Below are 16,414 nucleotides of genomic sequence, written 5' to 3' on the forward strand. Positions count from 1 at the left end.
TAGTAAAAAATTGAAACAGTCATTGAATTTACACCCTTATTGGACAGGTTAGAGTAGGTTAGACACATCTAAAGAGAAAATTAGTGATGTAATTAATGATAGACCATTATAATCTTAAGAAATTAGTACTCAGCATAGAGAAATGAAAAAACATAAGAGCTTAAAATAGGGAAGAGAGAATATAAAGTTCCAAGATACTTCTGACAGAATTTTGTTTTGTTTTGTTTTTAAGATTTAATTTACTTATTCATGAGAGACACACACAGAGAGAGAGACAGAGACACAGGCAGAGGGAGAAGCAGGCTCCATGCAGGGAGCCCCGTGTGGGACTTGATCGCTGGTCCCCAGGATCAGGCCCTGGGCTGAAGGCGGAGCTAAACTGCTGAGCCACTCGGGCTGCCCATTTCTGACAGAATTTGAAGAAAGAATAAAGGGAAAATGAGGTAGAGTCAACATTTGGAAAGATAATGAACAAGATTCTAAAATTGATAAAAGTCATGAATTCTAAGATACAAGAAATACTATAACTATCAATCAGGATAACATTAAAACTCCCCAAAATTTCGCAGTAAAACTAAGGATAACAGGGGCACCTGAGTAGCTTAGTTGATAGAGCACAGGATTCTTGATCTTGTGTTGTAATTTCAAGCCTGACATCAGGAGTAAAGTTTACTTAAAATTTTTTAAAATTAAAGATTAAAACAGGATAACAAAGATAAAGAGAACATTTAAAAGAAACCAGAGAGAAAAGGCAAATTAACTACAAGGGGACCACACGTGGACTTTCATCGAACTTGGTAACATGGATATATAAGCTTCTGGCAGTGGCATGATGTCCTCAAAGTGCTGAATGATGACTAGCCTGAAATGCCATATATACTGAATACATACTAATATACCAATATACTGATACCATATATACTAAACAGTCATTCATAAGGGAGAATTAAAGACTGATTTTAAAATAAACACTGACTCAAAAAGCTTTTACTAAAGAAGGAAATTGAACTCAATGATGGAGTGTGATTCAAGAAACAGTAGTGGCCAAAAATCGGTAAAGACAAGGGCTGCTATAAATATTGACTGTATGAGAAAACATATTTTGATACTTCCTTTTACTATATGTTAACACACCAAATATTACTCAAACAAGGTAGAACTAACGAAAATGAGCCCTGATTTATAAGATGGGAGGTGACGATACTAGAGCACTCAAAGGTCCCCGTATTCAGGACAGAAGAGTTAAAAACAGGATTTGAGAGAGCAATCACTAAAAATAAAAACAGAACATATAGTTTCTGCACTATTGGAAAAAAGGGGAGATTTTGTTAATGTTTAATAGAGACAGAGAATAAGAGGGAAAATAAGTGTGTTAATGAGCACAGGACGATAATAGAAATGATTGCAAATATATCACCAAAAGTAACAAATATAACTTGCCTATTAAAAGGCTAGATTCTTGGAGATTTAAAAATCCAACTGTATATTGTTAATAAAAATTTAAAATAGAACACAGTGTCAATGAGAATAAAAAGATGAAAACAATTTCAGGCACATACTAACCAAAAAAGGGTTGTATTGCTTTGTGAACATCCAACAAAATAAAACTTCAAGGCAAAAAAAAAAAAAAAAAAAAAAACACCTTTTGGGAATTAAAAACAACTTACACAGATATAAATGAAATTATATACCATACCTCTCGGTAACTGACACCTCAGAAATATTAGAAAACCATATAGAATATTTTACTAATATCAAATTAGCAAACCTGATAAAATGGACATAATCACTGAACAATAACCATAGAAGATGCATTCTTTTTAAACTTTCTTTTAACAATTGGCCATGTGCTAGGCAGTAGGGCAGGTCTCCATACCAAGATTTGAATCATTCGAGTCACAGTGGAATTACTTTAAAACTCGGTAAGAAAAGTGCAACTGCAGATACAAATTTAGAAGCGCACTTGTAAATAGCTCGTGTGTAGAAAAGAACTAACAAATGTAAGAAATACTTAGAACCGAAATATTTCGAAAATGCTCTATATAATTTGTGAGATGAAGCAAAGGCAAACTTAGAATAAACCTGAATATACGTGCGTCTAGGTTTGTCAGCCCTATATAATAACACCTGAAAATGAGTAAGGTAGTAGGTGAATTAAAACGTTCGTGAAAGAATAAAGTTACCGCCCCCCTTCAAAAAAAAGGAAGACAGAAATAATAAAGATAGGAAAAAATGAAAACAGACTAACAAAATGCAAGGATACTCTGCAAGAGCTCAGAAAAGGAAATAAGTCTTTGGCAAAACCGATTTAGGAAAAAGGATTTGGATGACTGATAGGTTAGAAACCGAGCCGACTTGTTTAATAAAGAAACCCACAGAAAAAGAAATCCCAAGTGGCTAATGAAAATACGAGGAGACGCTCAGCGATATGAGTGCCGAGAATCAAACCTCAGGTGGCAGGGAGTTCCACCAAAATGGGTCAAGGGTCAGCAGGCTCAAGTGTGGGCTCCGGGTAGCGCCCAGGCCCGGGGGTGGGGGTGGCTTCGCGCATCCGCCCCCCCTCCCCCCCCCCCAGCGTGACCCGCGGCAGCCGCCCGGACCCGTCAGTGGGCTGGACTCCGGAGCCGCGAGGGTGTGAAGACGCGGCCGCGACGGCGGGTAGGACGGGCGCGCACGTCGGGCCGTGGGCACAGGCGTCTCGCGTTACTCAGCGGCCAGACCTGGGGGCAGGTGGGGAGGGCGTCCGGCCGCTGGGCAGGGGACGAGGGACGCGGCTGGGGACCCCGAGCTGCAGCCCCGCAGCGGTCAGACCCGGGGGGAGCCCGGCGTCGCGGGTAGAAGCAGCGGGGCTCGGAGCCTCCAGCGTGTCGGGCGCGGCCCGGGCCCGCCTGCCTCGAGGGGGCTGCGGCTCCCGGGATTCCAACTCCGTGGCTCTCCCCGCGGAGCTGGCGTTGAGGCAGCGTGAGGCACCCGCGGGCCCGGGACGGAACCCGGGACGGAACCCGGGACGCTACAGGCGACCTGCTCGGAAGGGAACGGGCAACGCTCAGCGGGGGGGGACCGCGTGGGGGGCCGCGTGCGGGGACGGGACGGGACGGGAGGTCGAGCCGGTAACTGCAGCAAAGCCTCCCCGACGCCCACGTGCCCCCCAGTGGTGGTTCGGGGCGCCCGGCTTTTGTGTTCAGCTCCGGGTGACCTTAGGGGGAGGCCTCCCCGCATCAGGCTGCGCGCTCCGGGGGGTCCTCTCGGTCTGCTCCCGCCCCGCCCCTCCTCCCCGCGCGCTTGCTCGCTCTCAGGTCTTTCAAAAAGGAAAAAGCTATGATGGAACAAGGCAGGATGATCAGTGTCGGCATCACCTTTAGTATATGACAGTACTTTTGTTTACGCTTGAAATACTAAATGTATTAAAATGGTGATAGCTGTACTCTTTTTCCCTCATTAAAATGTAATTCAGGGGCGCCCGGCGGCTCAGTGGGTAGAGCCTGTGGCTCTCGTCGGGGCTGTGAGCTGGAGCCCCATGTTCAGTGTAAAGATCACTTCAAACAGATTTTAAACATAGTTTTTATTTTTTGAAAAACTCAAAACGCTAAAAAAAAAATGAAATCACCCACAATTGCACCTCCTGATAATTACTATGAATATTTTAGTCTGTATCCTATTCATACGTATGTGTAGTGTCAACCAAAAAGAGCACACTCTACATGTTTGTTTTTCGCCCGCTTTTTACGCTGTATTATCTTAGAAGTTATAGTCCCACATCCGGAGAAAAACACGTCCGTCTTTGTGTTTGGACGGCCGAGCAGCGAGCGCTCTGGGGGCACCGGAGGGTACTCACCGAGCCACTGTTGGTTTCTCCGCTTTTTGCTTATGCTCCGTGCTGCGCTCAACACACCACACGTGCATCTTTGAATGTGTGTCCGTTTGTTTATTTGCAGTAAGTTCTTCAAAGGAGACTTGCTGGATCCAAGGGGTCCCGTAACACACAATAGGGCTTACAGGTCGGCGAGTGTCCCGCAGGACTTGGTGCCGCAGCCCTGAGGCAGTCGCCTCTGCTCTGTTCACAAGAGACCCCGAGAGAAGGGCCGAGACACGGCCGAGGGAGGAGCGTGCTCCCTGCAGGAGCCCATGTGGGACTTGATCCCGGGACCTGGGGTCAGCCCTGAGCCGCCCAGGGGGCCTGTGGTGTCCTTTAATACAGAGAATGTCTTAATTTTAACATAATCTGTGTAATTTTTTTTTTCTTTCATAATCAGCTGCCTTTTTGAGTCCTCTTTAATCTTTGTCCACTGAAAGGTATTTTTACGTTTCCTTAGTTTCATCTGTATTTCAAAGTGGAAAAGGGGCATAATTCGCATAACCCTGTTTTCCATGGATCCTGTGTTAGGAGATACTTTGCAGTTTAGCAATTAATCCACCAAACACTCTTTTCTCCGGTTAGGAAGAGCACCTCCTCTCTCCATGTAGGGGAACTTCTCAGAGCCCACCTATGGAGCCATGGGATATGCTTGGCCACAGGTGTAAGCTGTTGACCCAGATTGGGCCAGCGTTACATTTACCCCTTAGCCCTGGTGATCGGTGCAAATACAGCCTTGTGACTCCGGGGGGACCGTCAGGGAGGTGCCGGACAGCTGTTTGCAACTGTAGGTATAGGTCAGCCAGGCTGAAGCACCGGGACGTAAAGCCTGTTTCAAAAGAGAAGTAGGATGGAGAGACGATGTAGACCTGGGCGTGTTGTCACTGGCTGCCTAAGACTCCAGCCTGTGAGGCAAAGGTTATGCAGGCCACTGAATTCTCAACTTTTATTGAAATCTTTTTTTTTCTTAAGTATGCTTTAAAATGCTGTTCCATGGGCCACCTGAGTGGCTCAGTCAGTTAAGCATTGGTCTCTCTATTGCAGTTGAAGTCCTGACCTCAGGATCAAGAGACTGAGCCCCACATGGGCTTGTTGTGCCCAAGATTGCGAATCTGAGAAGCCACCAAGGAGCCGACACCGATGCAAACACACGAGGGTTTATTCACAAGCTCGAGCTTGGGTCCAAGTGCACCCGACACAGCGGAGCAGGGACTTGGACCCCAAGGCTAAGAGGCACAGCAGCTTTATAGGGGCCAGTGGCCCATGGGATTGTAACACACACAGCAAGTTGCACAGTCATGTGGGTCCACACGCAGGTGGCCGATTGAATGACGATTCACCCTATAGTGACCATTTGAACTGGCCTATCACTCTGGTCAGAATTGGCGCGCAGTTTTGGCGGGCACAAGGTGGGATTACATTTTTATGAGCCTATTTCTGGTAAGGGCGTGCCCAGCGGCTTGACTAGGGCGGGGCAGCGCTTTAAGCAATAAGCAGGTCATGTGGGGGTCATACAGGAGGTGGCGGGTGCAGAACAAAATGGGATCAGTCCTGCTCTGCTTGTCCAGGGGTAGGGGAGTTTTGTTAAATTTCCTGGGTCCCACAGGGCTCTGCACTGAGCATGGAGCCTGCTTAAGATGCTCGCTCGCTTGCTCGCTCTCTCCCCCTTCCCCCACCGTGCTCACACGCGTTCTCTCTCTCTCAAAAAATATAGTTCCATGATCATATAAGTTTGAGAATGCTCCAGTTGTGTCTTAAAGATTCACAAAGTAAGTTAGCCTATTAAAGGCCACGAGAAAACACGCAGAAGCCTGTTTGTATACCTGTGATTCTCAAACATATTTTTAACAAAAGCGCTTTTTTATGGTACTTCTATTAATATCTCATAGAATGTTGACCAACAGAAGGTTGGTTTGGGAAACTGGTTTGGGAAACGCTGGGCCAGAGGCATGGAAGGCCTGACTGCAAGCTGACAGATGAAAGGTGCTTTAATCTCTGAGCTAGGTTTTGAAAAATGCTAACATTTAATAATTTATAAGCAAATCATGTGATTTTTAAATTTTGACAGAGTCTTCTAATAAAAGTTAAAGAAATGTAATGCAAGCAATCTGCAAACCTTTTCTTGTGCAGGTTAGCCAATACACATTTGCTATGTGTAGCTACAGAGAAAAAAAGTCTGAACCTCAAGAACTAATGCAACTTGAAGGATACACTGTGGATTATACAGATCCCCACCCAGGTAATTCCACATTACATCACTTTCTCTGCTTTGTATTGATGAAATCCTCATAAATATCCTGTTCTGTGTTTCAAACCCATGAATGAACAGGGAGCATGTTTCACTTATGTACCTGGACAAGACTTCATGAGTGTATCTTTCTGAGGGCTACTTGGCTTTAGCCATCACTCCTCATTTCTGGTATCTTTTGGACAAGGATGCGATATGTAAAAGTTACTGTAATGGAAAAATCATGTGAGAAATATCAGCAATGCTTCTATAACTTCTTGACAGGAAAGCAAAAAGGTACAAGAGATAGAAAAAGGGAAAGAAGAGGCAAATGAAATTTTACATATTTGACCCATTTTTTCCCCAATCTCACATTCTTATAATTCTCTCCATACCTCCATATTAATCCCAGGTATATGCTAGACAGTGGCTATCTAACATTGGCAAGGGAATGAAGTAATGAAGATGTGGAGATTAGGAAAATTAATGAAGCAATATTAAGAAATACAGAGATTTAATAAATACAGAGATCACAGTAACTGGTCACAGAAAAATACAAAATACCTTCTTTGTGAAAAAATTTTGCAGAGGTTAAAATGCCATACAAACACAAGTATCGTTTTTGCCCTACCTGTCTTTCTTTTCTGCTAAAATCCCATATGTTTCTCCTGCCGGTTAATAAGAAATGCACCAAAAGATCAGACTGTCTTCTCTGGCGTGAGCTTGCACACCGCGCTGTGTATTTCTATGGACTAGGTTTGTATGGCTTGCAGGATGTTACCCCTGTGTCATGAACTGTTCGTTTCCTTAAGCTATTTTTAATTTTTAAAGTGATAGGAAAATTTAAAGTTTCTCTTATTAATAGCATTGAGCTACTAATGTCAGACTGATTGTCTTCCATGTGACTGGTCAGTGAATGAGCTTGAAATCTGCCAATGACGCAAGTTTTTAATGACTTTTCTTTCTTCCTCCACAGGCCTCCAGGGTGGTCAGATGTTCTTTAATGCAGTTAAAGAGGGAGACACTGTGATATTTGCCAGTGATGATGAACAGGATAGGATATTATGGGTTCAGGCCATGTATAGGGCCACAGGCCAGTCATACAAACCCATTCCTGCGATTCAAACCCAGAAACTGAATCCTAAAGGAGGAACTCTCCATGCAGATGCTCAGCTTTGTAAGTTGTGTTGAAAAATAATTTGATTATCAATTAATAACCTTAATAAGATATAAAATTGAGACACATTTATTCAGTATCATAGTTTATATTATTAATGAATTCCTAATTGAATAAAAATCATTTGTATTAGTAGCCATAGAATCAGCTCTCTAATTTTTCACACGGACCTGGAGTAGATGTTGCCTGGGGTTTTAGTCATGAATTTGCCAAGCACTGGGGTGTATCTGTGAATCTCAAGAACTCATAAGAAAATTCTCCAAAACTTCAATAAAATTTTTCTTATTATTTTAACTTACGTGTGCTATAAAAATAGGGAAAGTATTGTGAAGTCATATAGTCTTTGATAGGACTCTGGGACACCAGAATGGTGGACCATCACTTCCTAAGGTGGTTCTTAAGCGTTCTAAAGGATAATAGGGCTGTTTCCTGTTGTAGATTGGTAAGAAAGAGTAAGTCATCAAGCCAACTTTATCTAGATACCTTAGTATTCATGTCATCCTTTGTATGCTGATTTAAATCATTAAAAAGTTATTTTTCATTTGAATCTACAAGTGATTAATAACAAATGATGGAATAATTATAGAAACATTTTCAAACCCAGCTTTAATAATCATTAAACCAGCTATAACTTGTTGCACTCCTTTGCAAAGCTTCTCTGGTCTCTTGTGTCATAAGTCAGTTCTTCTGTGACTTTAAATTCAATTTTTGGCTTCTCAGTGAAAAGGTTCTACTCTTAAGCCTCTTCTCCAGGGGGATAATGTCTTGACATGCATTATTTTGTTCTTCTGTTCATACATCAAATAACTAGTCTCTTTTCACTATTCTATCTAGGCATCTTAATAGCACATATTAAGCCAAATAATTGAAGATGGAACATGAGCTCAAGTCCAGGGCCTTTGTGTTTCAGGGTTTAAAATGTCCATCTTTCCACTTACCACAGTCCATCTTCATGTGATAGCAGAGCCCCACATGCATCGTATATGAATCTTAAAATAGTTTACTTCCATCTCTCCCTTCTGGGGCTCTGGACTACTCTTGTCCTACATTTTACTTCTATCCATGGTTATAAACCCCACAGTGTCTTGCTCTTATCATCATTGCTTTCACATTCAATGATCTTCTAGAGAAATTAAAATAATATGAGAAAATATTTGTTATAAACTTACCCACGTAGTTATCAGTTCTAGCATTCTTCAATTCTTCATTGTCTTGTAAAAATATTTCACTTCTTGAAGGATTTCTTTTGACTTATGTGCAAGTCTGGTGGTGATTAATTCTTTTGGCTTTCTTATACATGGAAAAATAATTTACCTTCATTTTGAAAAAAAAAAATTTCTTCTGGTGCTTTAAGGATTTTGCCTCATGCTCTAACACCTTTTTCTTTTAATATTGAGAAATATGCTCATTTTTTGTCTGTTCCTCGGTATATAATGTGTCTTTTTTCCTTCTGCATTAAAGATTTTCTCTTTAACACTGGTGTTGAGCAACTAGCCTATAATGTGCCTTGATGTAGTTTTCTTCATGAAATTGTTCTTGAGCTCTATTCTCAGACACAGTTAAGTTACTTGGAAACAGTTCAATCTTTTCAAATATTACTCTTAAGTTTTGTTAGATGGGACTAAACGGTGTCTAGTCTTGGGTTAATTTTCCTCGTTTCTGGACCAGGATTCTTCTTAGAGCCTGACGACCCATGAGCTTTGAGGTTTCCTACTGGCTGTTGAGAACAAGCAGTATTGCAGGCTCTGTGTGAGTGTGGGCACTGCTCCCTCTCGTCCTTTACGCTGAGTTCTTCCCTGGCCACAGGCAGTGTCCTCACACGTGGGGGTGGTCAGTGTCCCCCCGAATATAGAAAGAGGCAGCGGGAGCAAACCGCCTTCTTGCAGGCTGGCTCCAGCCATTCCAACCTCCCTGAACTGTCCGTCCATCTTCCCCACGGGGCGAGCACACGGGTGCTCTGGGGCTTCTCAGGCCTGTGCCACAGCCTTGAAAGTTTCTCCTGCATTAACTTGAGCCTCAACTCACCTCCTTTGTTTCCCATCTCTCAGGAATCACTCTCCTGGGTTGCCTGATACTCCATGTTTTGAGAACTATTTTTTTAATGTTTTTTTGTTGTTTGTTTTTTTTTTTTCCAGAATTTTTTTGTGTGTCACATAGGAGGTAAATCTCTTCTCAGGGACTGCATCCTGACAAGAAACAGAATGATTGTTTTTTTAAGTTAGAGCGAGATTTTTCAACCTGGGCGCTAGTAACATTTTGGGCCAGATGATGCTTTGTTTCAAGGGTTGGCAGGAGGGCTGTCCTGTGGTTTAATAGGATGCTTAGCTTCATCCCTGGCTTCCACTGCTAGATGCCAGTAGCAGACCACCCCCTCCTTCCAGTCTGATAACCAAAAATATCTCCAGATAGTGCCAAATGTTCTGGGGGCCAGAGTAAAAGATGAGCTAGAAACACCCTCATTTGATAACCACTGAGTTATAGTACCTTGAAAATTATTTTTAGGATAAGATTTCCTCATTGATTTGTGTGTCAGTATTTTTTAATATCCTAAGGGCAGGAAATACCCAAGGGGTGCACTGAGGTCTTGGATACCATCCGTCTTGTGTGCTGGCAAGTGGTCAGGAACCACTGGCCTAGGACATTAAGGCCGTAACTACACGATTCAGAATTAACAAATATAAGATCTACTAATGAGCTGATTCAAAGAGCCATGTAATCTCTCTCACAAAACCTTTCTGCTATCAGATGTCAGCCTGTTGTCAGAGCGGTGTCCATTAGGCTAAGTGGAATGGGGTTTTCCTGCCCTTTGATTCACTCGTAAAAAATCCAAACTTGTTAGGTTAACGACAGCTTTCTTGTATTCCAGGCTTGTAGTAAAGTTTTCTATCACAGCAGACTGCTATTTTATGTTTCTTTAAAAAGGAAGGTGAGGAAGAAGGAAGAAAAATGTGTTTCTGCCTCATTGAATGAGAATACTGCTCCTGACCTCTCTCAGAGAAGCCATTGGACTTCTCCAGAGAGCAGTTAGCCCCTGGCGTATTGTCCTGCCTTCTGGGACCTCCACAGCATTTCTTTTTCTTCTCTTTTGATCATCTCTAGGAAGAACAACTTTTAGAGTCATTAGTAGAAAGTAAGGAAATAATATGATATTTCTGTTGATAGCTACAGAAATCAATATGCTCCTAATCCATTTAATATGCTTTTTCTTTTTTTCATTCCTTGCTGACCTATAGCTGGTAAGGGTAAGTATTTTCATGATTTTTTTTTTTTTTTTTGCTTCATTGTACTAAAACATTATATGATTTTTGAAGAAATTTCACGATCTTGTTTACAATGCCAGTCTCCTCCTTTCTAAGCAATCCCAGAATATTTAGGTTAACTTTACCGTTTATGAAACAAAAGTCTATTTTTGCCACAACAGAAAAGTAGAAACAACCTAATATCTACCATTCATGTGGGCATAAATGTAATGGCTATGAAGTTGATATGCAAAAAAAGAAAAAAAAATAGTAATGTTAAGTGGAAAAATGCTAAATTATTATGTGATATTTTAACTATGTTAAAATTTTATAAATATCGCTAAAATTATACCTAAACTATTCACAGTAGGTGAGTTTAAGTAAAGGGACTAGTTACTAATCCACTTCCTTCTGTTTTATGAATTATCTATGTTATAAAACTCTTAAAAACTAAACACATTAATTGTTTAGAGATAGAACAAAACAATTTATAAAGTCTACCTTATCTGAAGACAACCTTATTATCTGTTTTAGGATATAAATAATATGTATTTATAGATTTTTCTGATACATGAATCTACTCAACTTCCCTCTTTCTTACACTTTCAGGATATTTAGAAATTCTAAGCAAATGGTAAACTGAATGGGTAGGGTAGGGTAGGGGTCTGCTCGCTATACAAATTTTCTGCCAAACTGTGCATTGCCTTTTGCCAGACATTCTTCGGTTAAACTATCCTTTACTATGCAAAGCACCTGTTTTTCATTTTTCTCTCTTATGTATATAATGTAATACAATATGTATGTAACATAATACAACAGAGTACTAGTTGACTTCTAAAAGTAAAAAAAAGTCAAAAATGAACCAGAGAAGTTACCTTCTTTTAAAGTCAAATTAAAAAAAAAAAAAAATTCTTCAATCAGTATATAAACTTACATTTAAATTCTTTAGCTTATTTTCTTGATTGATCTAGTAATTACACTTCACACTTCACAGGTATATTTTACTATACATCAAATATATTATTTCAAATACATGTTGAATGTTGGTTTACTTTGCTTATGATTCTATGTATGTGTTGATTAAAATTGTCATCATGTGAAAATACTTACTTGTTATTTGCCACCATAAAGCAAGATGTGTAAATTCATACATCCGTTTTTAGTCAATTTAACAAAAACAAGCTAAGAAATTATTTGGGTCAATAATAGAGGTGTGAACAAACTCCTAATTAATGCAAGTATTGACATTTCTCTTTGGTGTTCAGCATAAAACCATGTACATAAAACAAAAAATGCCAACCAAGATAATCTAAAATTTTGAAACTTCCTGTTACTGGCTGCATGGGTGCTATCAAATGACAAGAGGTCCTCTCTGCACCATGTTTAACTTCTTGTGAATTTTCAAGCTTAATGAGAGTTTGAGCTAAAAGGAAAATAAAATCAGATGTGGGTATGGGTAAATGCAGCTACGGGCAAACTCTTAACCACAGGATAATTTTAAACCAAGTTATTGTATTTCCGAAGGTTCATATGTTGCTTAGTTCAGGATTTTGCAGAGGAGCAGGTGAGCTCTTAGGCAGCAGCACCTTCTTCACAGTCCTTTTTGGTACTTGAGTCCCCGGCCCGGACATCTGGGTGGCCTCAGAATGCTAAGTGAATGGCCACCTCCTCTCCCGCTGTGTCCCATTTGCCTCTTCCCCACTCCCTTTTCCTCTTCTGTATTTTATTCCTAATTTTTCTCAATACAAGGAGCAGGAAAAAAAAAAGGCAGCATCCTTAGAATTAGTTGCAAAGGAAGAACAAACATTTCAGTTAAATTTTTGCCCATCTCACATTCGGCACTGTGACTTAGATGCCTGTCCTTGGGGCTTGGATTCTTGAGCACCCAGGGGCTGACTGTGCTCCCACCAAAAGCCCCCCTCCCACACGCCACGGGGGTCCTACTGGCTTGCTAAGAGTCCTCACGTTGTTTTGTAGGCTAGCTGTTCTCAAGCCCGAGGCAACTGTTTAAATTGGTACCGTCAGCCTACTTATTCTTTCCTCTTGACTTCCAACAGCTATTACCCTAATGAAAAATTTAAATTTTCAGGTTCCATTTGAATAAGCCTCCATAATTCCATAAATCTATAGCAAATAATAATCTTTCTCAATTTGGGTCTTATTCCATCCACTTTTACCACACCTGGTGACAGTACCACCTAAAGACGCCGGAGCATATATCCAACTGTTACCATAGAAACTCTCCACCAGTATCCTCAATTACCATGTCCCACATCTGTAGTTAGTCCATAGGTTAATCATCACAATTTATGACAGTTTTGCAGTTCATTGTTCAAGCTCATATCTTGTTGGTTTCTTCTGATAATTTTCTTAAATCATTTTGGAAAACAAACTGAACTAAGACTTGTCATGATCACTGAACATTTGATTAGTGCCATGAATAATTTTTCTTTTAAAACTAGTCACCGTAATTTTGTGTTTTAATAAACATTAATTGAAGATAATCGAGTATAACTCAGTTTTAAAGCAACTCTCCAAGCCTTGCATTTGGCTGTGTAATTGAAAGGACAATTCATTTGATCCAGATGGTATCACTTTATTTTCTAAGGGTAGATGTAGATATATTATGCCAAGAGAAAACTATATGAAAATAGTATTTTACAGAAATAAGAAACTAGGTAATATTTTAACAATAGATATTTTCCTATTTTACATTAGTTCATGAGAAGATCTTAAGGTGAAAGCTTTCTCACACAAGGAGATCAAATCCATTGCTTTTTCAAAATGTATGTCTTCATAAATTCATAGAAACTAATGAATCAATGGTGCATGGTAAAGTATATCTGCCTAAAATATTTTAAATTCTGCTTATCAGACAGACATAAAAAGAGAGATGCTTAGTCCTTACAGCCTGTGTTTTGAAGATGGGATAATCCCTAAAAATATATTTCACTTTCATGAAATTATAGCCCCAGAGAGATTGTAGGGTTTTTTTTAGTAGAATTTTGTTTGCCTACTTATTTTATCACTATCAATATGGAGTCTGTTTTTGTAACTTAAATTGCTATTATGAATATTTTTACGCTAAAGGAAATCATTGGCAAAGTAATTTTTTCGTGTGTGTGTGATACTGAAGGGCTTGACACATAGCAAACATGTAGTTTAGAGTTATATTTCATGAAGAAAACACTTCATAAAGTAAATTCATTTTTTAATATATGATTTAATTATAGAAATGAACCATAGATTCATTTTTTCAGGAACATGTAGATTTTACTTAAAGACTATGTATCCATTGCTTTAAAATAAAAATTTTACTTCTGTAAACCTTTATAAAAAGTAGAAGTAAAAAAAAAAAAAAGAACTATGTGGAATACACTGTAATATTTATGTATATAATGTATGTATTTTATAGAATAAAAGAATTCTGGATTTTCTGTGAAATTTCTTATATATCGTACTCTCAACAGATAAGCCATTAATGGGTGTTATTTTTGGCTTGTTACGACCTTCCCTGGTGAAAGAAATAATGAGTAAAATTTAGCAGTGTTTTATAAAACTAGTGATTTCCTAAAGGTGTTACTAAAAGCTTTTTTACTCAAATGAAGATTCTGAGATTATTTAGGATACAGAATAACAGCTTTATATCATATGTGCCTTGAGTTTTTCAGTATCCTGTGTACTCATGTGATATTATTTCACACTATCATAAATGTAACATAAATGTAAAAGACTTTCTTTTGAAAGACTATCAGACATAAGAATAAAAATACCAGACAAGTTGAATTGTCTCATTTCTCAGTTCAGGAGAAGCAGTTTAATAACACTTAGTGTTCATCCAGTTAATACTAATTCACCTCATGTAATGCACTTAATCATTCAGTCAAATAATTAGTAAATGTAAAGGAATATACATACGTACGCCAATTTCTCCGTAGATCCTAACCCCAGACCTTACATCCTCAGTGGATGCCCACTCCGTGCTTACTTGCTACATTCACCTTTTGATATCTGTCACTGTTGTGAGATCTTTTTTTCTTAAATGTGATTCTGAAGACCCTTCAGCTTGAATTACATAGTTCTTCCATCCGCAAATATGGCTGAAAGTTGAACTTGACATAGGATCAATATGATCTGGGCTAAATATCTAAATGTGACTGATTATGTTAGCATCATGTCCACAGATCAATATTGAGTTTTATTATGAGCCTGACTCTATAATTGCGTTTAATCAATAAACTTTTGTCTCCTTTCCTTTGCAATTTTAGGATTGTACCCATATAGGTTTTAAAAACTACATTTAGCTTACATTTAGGGCGCCACTTCTTGTAATGACCAGAGCGAGACCTATCTGTGAATTTTAAAGAACAATGGGGCCTGAGCTCTACCATTGTCAGGAGAGTCCGCTTTCATCCTGATAACTGATTGCTTGCCCGATGCGCGCTGCGCTTCTAGCAGAGCTAATGTCGTAACACCCCAGCACTCCTTTTGGGTGGTATACGGCTTTTTCTCTCTATGCTGAGTAACTAACTCACATTGAAGACTTTGACAAAACATACCATTAATGAAAGCAATCGTAAAAGCTTGCCTTTTGATAAACCCGCAGGGTCGACAGGCGTTGAAAGATGCAATCTGTAAAGAACAATAAATTTGGACCTTTGATTGAAGTGCCATTTGGGACGTTACGCTTTGTCTGCATATTTGCACAAACATGATGCTCCCTTTTTTATGTCTCTTAAGCTTGAAGCTTGAGAGCATTCATTGCCATTTCTACATTAAGGTTGGTCCCATTAAAGACTAAAAAAAAAAAAAAAAGACTGGAAGTGGTCCAACAGAAGCCTGTGTGTTCATTTCTGCCCCAGTTTGCCATTTGGAAAGCAAGCTTCTAGCTATCCTTGCTGTTTTTTATGAGTAGATCTGAGTTCTTTTCCAGTCAGTTCCTTCTATAAATACATACTTAAAATGCATCTGCTTTTCTTAAAATTAGAAAATAAGATTATTTCACTGATGGATATTAGAATTTGCTTAGAGGGGAAAATGGGATTTCTACCTTTCAAATGATTTGCAGATTTACCCAGGTCATTTTTCATTGGGGTCCAAAAAAATAGCAATTTATATTAATATGCTGAATTCTTGGCAGTGTATTTTTTGTAATGCAAAGTCATCTGTTTATCAGGAAGCATGCATTTTGTGTCCCAAAAACTGTATTTGCCCATCGTTAAGCCAGAGAAATAAGTGTATTTTAACGCGCTTTTCTGAATTTACAGATGCAGACCGTTTTCAGAAACATGGTATGGATGAGTTTATTTCTGCCAATCCTTGCAAGCTTGACCACGCCTTCCTTTTTAGAATACTCCAGAGGCAGACTTTAGATCACAGGCTCAATGATTCCTACTCTTGCTTGGTGAGTACAAGTCTCTCTCTCTCTCTCTCTCTCCGGTGTGCTATAGGTTAGAATGAAAGATTTTTCTTAAAGTGAGAAACACTTGTTATGAAGCGGCATTTTATTCCTGACTCCTTTAATAACTGTAGTGGGGAGTTAGGGATGAAGGATTCCGATCGATTGCTTCCCAATTTGAAAATTATACACTTGAAGACCACTGCTGTGCCACTCAATAGACAGGAGAGTAGACTCCAGCGGACGCGGAATCGTGGTCCGTCAGTCCCTCCGGAGAAGGCTGAATGAAAATAAAGGCTTTAATGAAGGTCAAAACAAAACAAAACCACACCTCTGAGATGAGATTCACTAACACCTGTGCGGACGTTTTAAGGTTTACATTCTCAGCAAACGTTGATATCTTCCGTTTCTCTCTTTTGTTCCTGGAGCACAACCTAGCGCTGGGGGAAGGAAACAGTGGAGAAACCATATGACACAGGAAATCTTCGGTTTCATTGATCCTTCCAGAGATCATTTGAAT

The 16,414-nt window shown here is 39.7% G+C and overlaps 1 protein-coding gene across 16 annotated transcripts in view; it reads left to right on the top strand.

Annotated features, from left to right (window-relative positions):
• Positions 1 to 16,414, top strand: part of CADPS2 (calcium dependent secretion activator 2) — a 454,201-nt gene that overhangs the window by 312,780 nt on the left and 125,007 nt on the right. For all 16 annotated transcript variants that reach the window (XR_012010532.1, XM_072783288.1, XM_072783294.1 and 13 more), the window contains 3 exons: positions 5,984 to 6,092; positions 7,057 to 7,257; positions 15,764 to 15,900. Coding sequence is in view for 15 of the 16 variants with exons in the window: in XM_072783288.1 (XP_072639389.1) it covers positions 5,984 to 6,092; positions 7,057 to 7,257; positions 15,764 to 15,900 (447 nt within the window). In the remaining variant the exon portion in view is untranslated. The remainder of the gene's footprint in view (positions 1 to 5,983; positions 6,093 to 7,056; positions 7,258 to 15,763; positions 15,901 to 16,414) is intronic.

This window comes from Canis lupus, chromosome 18 (assembly GCF_048164855.1).
Source record: "Canis lupus baileyi chromosome 18, mCanLup2.hap1, whole genome shotgun sequence".
In the NCBI taxonomy this organism is placed as follows: Eukaryota; Metazoa; Chordata; class Mammalia; order Carnivora; family Canidae; genus Canis; species Canis lupus.